Genomic DNA, 8,725 nt, shown 5'->3' on the forward strand with positions numbered 1-8,725 from the left:
ACGGGAGCCAGGTCTAGGACGGCCCTGGGGCCTGCTGGGCAGACCTGGATGGACAGCCAGCTCCCACAGCCTGACTTGGGTCGAGGGTTCTGTCCATCATTTTTTGTGGGCTGCTCATGGTGGGGAGCAGTCTCCAGTGATCCTTGGCAGACCTTGAACTGGCCCTGGTTTCTGGGGTCTTCCGGATTTGTGGTCATTGGTCACTTGGCCCTCAGAGCTGAAGCCAAGAGAAGCACCAGTATCATCCCTTTGTCTCCATGGAACCTTCGAGGCATCAAGGGGCCCTGGCTCCAGCATCTCTCCTGCAGCTGGTGGCTCTACGATCATAGTACCTGTGTTTATTGAGCACTCGTAGTGGGCAGTGTGTGGAGTGTGTCATCTCGTTTAAACCTCATGAGAGTCCCCAAAGCTAGGTTCTGTTATTAACTTAACCAGTGAGTAAGTGGAGTGAAATAACCTGCCCAAGGTCACATAGCTAGTGAACCATGGAGCCCTGGTGTGAACTGTGTCACAGGTGCTTCTAGGCACCAGAGAAAAACTGGGTCACCATAGCAGTCCTGGCTGTCACCTACCCTCTGTTCTGCCTTGCCCCCACACACTCCAGGAGTTTCTGAGACGCTGAGCTAATGGAAGGGGCCTGCCCACCACCAGCCCTAGCGAAGTGGGCTCAGCCTCCAGGGGAACAGAGGCAGTCTTGTGGCAGGAGCTCCCCCAGCTCCCAGCACTGCCCCACCTCCCTGGCTGAGTCGTTTTCAACACCCAGAGCAGCACATTCCATTCTCGGGCACAGCTGGGGGCTGGGGACTCCGGATCCCCCTGGCCCCAGCAGAGCCTGCTGTCTGGGCGGGGACACTGGGTCCCAGCCACACACATTCCAGCAACAACCACCCCCCACATTGGATTTCCCAAGGAGTGAACTTTAGCCAGGATTACAGCCAACTGAACACTTGTGGGATGAGAGCTTCCTTTGTGGGACCCAAGAGGCTGGATGCTGACGGGGTTGAGAGGGGAGGAGGAGTGAGGGGGGTGTTCAAGACTGGCTTCTCTGCTGCTCGCAGGGCCCTTGGGGTGGGATCTGAGCAGGGGCCCCCCGAAATCTTCCTGTGAGGCAGGGTGGCAGAAGCACAGCTGCCTCCACACCGATCATGCCCACCTGTCTTCAGCTTTGCCCCTTGTAGGCAGTAGTTCCCAGGGTTAGAGCGTGGGGGTCAAATCCTCATCACACTGCTAAGTACAGCTGTGTGTCCATCAGTAAGTTCATTAACTTCACTGAACCTCAGCCTCCTCATCATTAAAATTGTTGTTGTTTAGTTGCTAAGTCGCGTCTGACTCCTTTGTGACCCTGTGGACTGTGGCCCACCAGGCTCCTCTGTCCATGGGATTTCCCAGACAAGAATACTGGAGTGGGTTGCCGTTTCTTCCTCCAGGGGATCTTCCCGACCCAGTGATCGAACCCAGGTCTCCTGCGTTGCAAGTGGGTCCTTTGCCACTGAGCCTCATCATGAATGTGGGGACGGGGAATTCCCTGGCAGTCCAGTGGTTAGGATCTGCACTTGCCCACCACAGAGGGCACACGTTCAGTGCCTCGTCAAGGAACTAGAGATTCTGCATGCTGCTCAGTGCAGCCAAATTAAACAATTAATTAAAAAATAACAAATAGGGATAATAATAGTACCTACACTGGGACGTTTAAGTAAGAATGCCTAAGTACTTGGTTATTTATATATTAATGGGCTTGATATATTGAGTGCTACTGTGGTATTATATGTCTCTCCCCTCTACTGCCCTACATACCTGGGTATGTGTTTTCTGGGATACAAAACCCCAAATGTAGACTCTCCCCCTTCTAGAAGTAACAGTTATGGCCTTTAGATGTTCCTGCCTTTCCTGCCTTCCTGCCAGAAGCATTTCTTAGTTGGTTAACAAATCAATTAGAACTTTAATAAGCACTTATTTTGCGTAAGCACTGTGCTAGGTCAAAGCCTTTGGTTAATAAAAATACTAATGACTATTTAATGAACATTTTCTAAATGCTGGGCCTTGTTTCCAGGTATTTTTTCACGCATTTCTCCACTTAACGCTCAGCCACCCTGTGAAGTAGACACGATGACTCCATTTTCCGGCTGGGCGGTGGTCCCAGTGTCACATGGTCGTTAGGTCACAGCATTGGAACCCAGACTGGGCTCTGCCGCCTCTCTCACCCGATCCTGAGTGTTGGAGGCCTTCCCTGAATCTCTTCTGTTCACTATCAGAACGCTCCTTTTGTCCTCAACTGAAACACTTGACTTCCTTGCTGCCTTGCAACTGGGGCTCGCCATGTGACTTGAATGTTGGCTGGTGAGCAAGAAGTGGAAATCTACCAGGTGGGACTTGTTGGGAAATTACTGTTTTCCTGATCAAAAGGGCCAGAGGCAGCTCACGGGCAGCTTTTGCTCTTAGCCCTTCCCTGCCTTGCTCCCTGGAATGTGGCTGAGAAGTTGGGAGGAGGAGGTACCCCCTCCCATCCCCCCCACCCCAGGCAGAGCAGGAAGACAGAACGAGCCTGGGATGTGGACCTCCCAGCTCCAGACCCCCTTGCATGGGGAAGCCCCGCTGTCTCTGGGGGTTTCTGCTCCCCCCAGTCACTGACACGCAGTGCAGACGCTCGCGGGGCGGCCCTGCCGCCTGTCTCAGGCTGGCCAGGAGGGAGTGTTCTGTGGCTGGACAGAATGAGCAAGGGCTCAGGCCTTGCTGGGCCTCTTGGGTGTCTGGTCCCAGGAAAGAGAGTCCTGGGGGCTCTGACAGCAGGTGTTGGGGACAGAGGTGAGGTAGAGCGGAGCCTGCTGCCTTTGTAGGGTGAGGAGCGCCTTACCGGGGCCTCCCAGGATGGGCTCAGGGAGCCCCTCCTCGCCCGCTCCCTCTCACGGGCTGCCAGCACCTGACAGAGGTCAGTATTGTGCTCCGGCCAGAGGCAGCCCAAGCCCTGTGTATTCAGTGGAAAAATAATTCCTGGTCCTGGTTGACCATAGAAGTGTCCATAAATATTTGGTTGGGGTAGGAGGCTGGGAGACAAGGGGTGGATTCAGGGAGCCAGGTGGGCTGGGCAGGCTTTGGGCGAGGGTGGGTGGCAGCGGTGTCCTCAGAGGAAGGAGAAACAAGCGGGCCTCTGCCGCTCCTGACCTGTGGTGGGGCCACCTGACTGCCAGGGAGGTGATTTATGGCCGGCTGTCAGACCACCTGTTAGCTGGCACTGGCCTCTTCGTTTCTCGCTTCTCTGAGAGCTGCGGGAGCAAGCCAGGGTTTTTCCTCATCGAGAGAGAGAACGTGGCTCCATTGTTTCGGAGGAGCAGCAGGTCTTGATTGGACTTGGCATCCCAGCTGAACCCCAGTTGGTGGGGAAAGCAGTCTAGGGGTGTCTGCGGCCCCCCTGCTTGGTACATCTGCCCTGTCCCTCAGCATCTGCTGATGGTACCCCAGGACGCTTTCCTGGCATCATCCCTCCCATGTTCTGGACATTTGAGTGACAGTAGCCTGTCGCCTCCATTTCAAGGCTTCTCCCCTTGCTGCTTCATCCAGCTCAAGGTAGCAGCCTCCCTTTGCCCTGAGCTCACCGAAGAAGCACCTGGAAGCGTTAGAGCTGGGCCTCTCCCTGCAAGCAGGAACAGGACTGCTCCAGCCTGAAGAAGCTCAGCCCTTTGCCCTCCTCCAGCCTCAGCTGTTGGCTTATCTGGATGGAAGTTCTCAGCCCTGGCTGCACACCACCCAGGGGGCACCTGGAAATGCTGATTTTGGAGCACCCTCCAGAGGTTCAGGTTTAATTGCTTTAGCTTAGGGCCTAGTATTTTGTAAAAGCTCCCCAAATGCTTCAAAGTGTTAAAGGCCTGAGCTGCTGCAGTTCTCACCAGCTCAGGCAACACTGATGCTCCAAGGACCAGCTTGGAGTAGCACCTGTTCACGCCACCATCTGCTACACGTCCAGTGTCCAGGGGTGTCTGAGCTCTTAAGGGGTGGGAGTGACAAGTTTAGGCCTCTGGCCCTTCATAGTAGTTCCCTGTGGCCCAGCCTCTTGGGGGCTCCTTGGAGCGGGCACTGCCCATGTCAGGGAGGTGCTGCAGGACCACGGGAACCTTCTGAGTGTGGGAGAAGGCTGGGGAACTTGGCATCTCTGTCCTTCCTCTGAGACAAAAGGATAGTCATCCCCATCGCTCGCTTAGGCTCATTGTGGGGATAAGAAGGGTGATCCTTGCTGTGTGTTCTCAGTGGATCCTGCAAAAACATGGGAATTGCTCTTTTTAGGCATTCCAAGTATGTCTGTGTGGACAGACCGTGGGTTACAAAAAGGCCTCTTTCTCAAAGTCCCTTCTGAATGGCCCCTCGCCCTCCCTCCTGGAACTGGCTGACAAAGAAATCACCTGCTCAAAATCAACTGTTTGTTTTCTTTGATTTAATTAAAAACTTAAAAAAAAAATAGAAAATCAAATCCTACCTGCATCAGTCTAGTACCTATGGCCTCGCAGCAGAAGCAATAATTTATGGTCATCAGGATATAGGGACACGCGGAGGCTGAGGAGCGAGCTTCTGGGAGGGGGCTGGGCTGGGCTTCTCCCCAGTCCAGTGGGGAAGGAGACAGGCAGAGATGGGGGAGGTGGGAAAGTGTGGCTGGAGGGCACCATGACCCTTTCCTCTGGGGGCTATGATGAGGACACATGAAGGGGCATGGGGTCCGGGAACTGTCCCCCAAGTAGCTCAGCCCAATGTCAAGACTTCCCTCTCCCGGGTGAGGCCCCACTGCAACAGACGGGCTGACACTACCGGCTCCCCTGGAAGCCGCCACCTCAGGCTGCTCCGAGCCCCTGCGCCGTTCCCTTGCTTTCTTCTCTCTGCTTACTTTCTGAGAGCCTGGGGCTTCCCCTGAACTGAGAAAGGCCTGGTTCTCTGGGAGCAAACCTCCAAGAACCCCAGAACCCCTCAGTCAAGGACAGCCTGGCTCCGTGTCCATCCCTTAGTGCCTGTGCCTGCACAGCTCTCTGCGTGAACCACCCTGTGGCAGGGGCTAGGTCAGCCTGGGGAGGGGGAGGCCAGGTGGGCAGAGGAGAGAGTGCCCCAGGGATGGGGACCGAGGACAGGGCATGGCTGGGTGGGGCAGAGAAGAGCCCTTCAGTGGGGGTCTGCTGCCCCATAGAAGAAGGGGTAGTAAAGGGAGCAGGGGTAGGAGAACATGAACTTGACTGCGAACTTCATCTCCTTGTTCTTCTTGTCCCAGCGGTAGACGGCCATGAGCAGCAGCCGTCCGTCTACTTTGCGGCCCATGACCAGGAAGCTGCCAGCCAGGCTGTCCAGCTGTGGGCAGGGGCAGCCAGCACTGTTCTTCATGTGCAGCACGAGCCTCTTGGTGTCCTTGCGCTTCAGGGGGCCCGACTTGAGCAGCTTCTTCTTTTTCTGGGCTCCAATCAACTTCCGGTCCCCATTCTCTATCTTGATCTCCTTGATGCGCATTTTGACCACTGTGTGTGGGGGGTGGACAGGGGGTCAGCCATGAGAGCCATCAGGCTTGCTTAGGATGCTGGTGACCCCATGCTTGGTGCTCTGCCTGAAGCTCCAGGCCTGGGCCTTGGAGACATGGAGCTTCCGCATGTATACTTACGAAGCTCCCACCAGGTGCTGGACTTGTGCAGACATTATCGGCTTTCATCCTGACATGAATGGGTGTGGTGGGGAAATGAGGTTTGGAGAGGTGGTGATGGGCCTGAATTCTAGAGCCTGGCTTGAACTGAGATCTGGGCTGTGCCTTTCCATGATACCAGGTGCAGGGTGGAGAGCTCTCCTTGGGGAGTGAACTTGGGCATGGGCTCCCCAGGGAAGGGAAAATATTGGGGGTGGAGATAACCACTTGGAGGGAGCGTTTGGTGGAGGGGGTCCTTGTGATGCAGGAAGGCTGGACTTCGTGATCTCTGGGGATGGATGCTTCCAAATAGGATTTCTGGCTGTGTGTGTGCATGTGTGTGGAGGGTGTTTGGAGCAGTGGTGGGCTGGTAAATGCCAGCTCCGGGGAGGGGCTGCTCTGCAGCACGTGCTGCTTTCCCCAGTGTGACACGCAGGGTCGGGAAGCGCTGCAGTCACCTCTATGTGTGTGTGTGTGTGACCGTGTAGTGTGGTGCTGCTGCACGTTTTTGTGTATAAGAGGATGTCTGCGGTATGTGTAGGAGTTTGTAGGATGTTTGTGGAGTGTGTGGCTAGTGGGCGAGGTGATTAAAGAGCCTAATAGAGCAGGGCGTGGTCACGTAGGGTAGCATCCTCCTTCTTTGGGCCTCTGGATCCCCATCTCTGGGAGAAGCCAGAGAGTAGCTTTGGCCACCCAGAGGGAGACATTGTTATAAAAATCTTCTTTCTCTCCCACCTGCTCTTTTTCTCTCTTGGACATACACACACCTTGCAGTAATAATGTTCTCTTCCCAAACAGACTAACAACATAAAAGACTTGCTACAGGAAGGGTTTCGTTGCTTTCTCTTTTTTAGAGACAATGAGGTTAAGACACAAAACGGGAACCAACCGGGCAAAGACCACAGGCCGGGCTGTGTGGTCTGCATGGGAGCCAGGTCCTGACTGCCCCAGGAATGAGGAGGCTCCAGGATGAAGCTGTGGGGCCAGGGACCACAGCACCCCCAGCCAGAGATGCATCAGGTACTAGGCAGAGGTGCCCGGGGGCCAGGGGGCTGCGCTTCCGTCCTGGAGCCCATCTCTCCCCTCTGCTGCCCCCATCCATCTCTGGACCAAGCCTGCCTCCCACAAAGAGAATCCAGCCCTGGAGGCCCTTCTGTAGGCAGTGTCAAGGAAAGGCTGCAAGAGCCCTGGCTAGGGATGGACCATGGCCTTGGGGAGTGGCTTCTGAAGTCCCTGGGATGCCAAAAAGAAAAAAAGTGTATTTCTCTGGGGAGAGGGCAGTGGCCACATGGGCTCTACACTCACCGAAGTCGCTGGAACACATCTGCTCCATGAGTCCGTCAGCACTGTGCTCCATCTCACACTGGGCACAGATCTTGGTCACTGAAGAGAGAAGCAGGGATAGAGTGAGGGGATCAGAGGCCAAAGAGCCAAACTTAGGGTTCAGGCTCCCCCACTGACCAGCCACCTCCGCCTCCCAAGCCTCCACTTCCCCATCAGGAATCAGGATGATGGTAATGATCATGCTCACTGAGTGGTTGTGAGATTCCAGAGACGAGGTTGTGAAGGGACGAAACTGACCAGGTAGGCACGGCTGCCCCATGACCCTGGCAGCTGCGGCCATCATGTGCGCCCGGCCTGTCTCTGTGTGTCTGCCTCCTGGCAGGCCGCCCCATCATGGCAGGGCGAGGGGCTCAAAGAGGGTGGGAGTGGGAGGGCAGAGCCAGGTGGGACTCTAAGAATGGGATTTCCCTGCCTTCCAAGTTTGAGCTCCAAGAAAACCAGAATAAAAGAGCCCTGCCAGGATCCCTGCTGGGGACTGTGCTGTTTCTTCTTGAGCGGTGTCTCTCCTTTCCTGGTCCCATTTCTAACCCAAGAATAGGGAGTTTGCCTTCTCTCACCACTCTCTGGTCACAAGACCCCCACCCAACCTCGACTCTCAGGTCCCATATGGGTGCATAGGATTGGGATAGCATGGGTGAGGTTAGCTCTGAGCGGTGGGTGGGGTGTGGTGGGGTTCAGTTGCTTTTGGGGGGCCGGGTCAGGTGAAAACTGGGGCAGTGCTGCCCCTTGGGAGAGTCCCAGAGCCAGGGGCTTCCTGGATTCTCATATCAGCCACCCAGGCGAAGCTTCCTTGCCTGGTGCCACTGTTTATTCTCCTATCTGGTGTCCAACAGGGGCTTACTCTGTCTGAAAGGAGGTTAGCAGACAGTGGGGAGAAGAATGAGGGGGGTGCACAGTGAAGGGGAGGCTGAGACCAGAGAGGAATGAGGGGTAATGGGATGGGGGTGGGGAGGAAGGTGGCACTTAAGAGTCTAGAAGTTTGGGGAACCTGAGATTGCTTCCTATTTAACAATGAGGAGACAGAGGCTCAACTCGCCCAAGGGCTCCTTGTTAGGGGCAGAGCCTGGCACCCTGCTCACCATTCTGCTCTGAGCCTTACCCAGGGGTCTGACTGCCTGGGGCACTGGGGAAAGAGTGGGAGAATTTAGGGTCCCCAGGTGCAGAAAATAGGGGCAGGGTGGAAACCATAGCCCAGAGTTGCGTTTGGCCCCCAGTCTTTGGCTACATCATTTCCCCTAGCCTCCGCCCCTCCCCAAATCCCAACACAGGTAGGGGTCCAGGGCTGCTGAGGCCAAAGGCATCTTTAGCAACCCTGGGTATCTGTGGGCTGAGAGGGGTGATAAGGCATTTATTGGAGGCCTCAGGATGAAGTGACAGCACTGCCCCCACACCCCTGGGATTCCAGAAGCTTAGGAAGGTGGAAGCTGCGAGGGAAAGCCAGGAGAGGTTTCAGGAGCGGTTGGAATGGGAGAGAACCAGTTTGAACGTCCAGAGCCGCAAGGAGGCACTACTCTGGCAGGCCATGGCGGGAGGGGAAGGCTGGAAGGCTTCGGGGGGACATGCAGGGCTGAGCAAAGACTCTGAGTGTGTGTGTGTCTAGAGGAGGTGGCACCTCTAGAGGGCTATGGCATCCATTGGGGTCCGGCTCACGGGTACCCAGGGGCAGTCGGAGCGCAGGGGGCGGGGGCGGGAGCGCTACCTGGAGGCGCGGTGGCGGGCAGGTGCCCGAACTGCACAGCG

The 8,725-nt window shown here is 55.9% G+C and overlaps 1 protein-coding gene across 1 annotated transcript in view; it reads right to left on the reverse strand.

The window, feature by feature from the left end:
* Positions 1-1,418: 1,418 nt before the first annotated feature.
* Positions 1,419-8,725, reverse strand: part of SFRP5 (secreted frizzled-related protein 5) — a 7,920-nt gene continuing 613 nt past the window's right edge. Inside the window, exons 2-4 of the mRNA XM_010833084.1 lie at positions 8,685-8,725; positions 6,947-7,024; positions 1,419-5,483 (exon numbers count right to left, since the gene is read on the reverse strand). The exon at positions 8,685-8,725 is cut by the window's right edge and continues 2 nt beyond it. Of these exons, the coding sequence (XP_010831386.1) occupies positions 5,137-5,483; positions 6,947-7,024; positions 8,685-8,725 (466 nt within the window). The 3' untranslated portion in view covers positions 1,419-5,136. The remainder of the gene's footprint in view (positions 5,484-6,946; positions 7,025-8,684) is intronic.

The sequence above is a fragment of the Bison bison genome, unplaced genomic scaffold (genome assembly GCF_000754665.1).
Source record: "Bison bison bison isolate TAMUID 2011002044 unplaced genomic scaffold, Bison_UMD1.0 scf7180017862979, whole genome shotgun sequence".
NCBI lineage: Eukaryota > Metazoa > Chordata > Mammalia > Artiodactyla > Bovidae > Bison > Bison bison.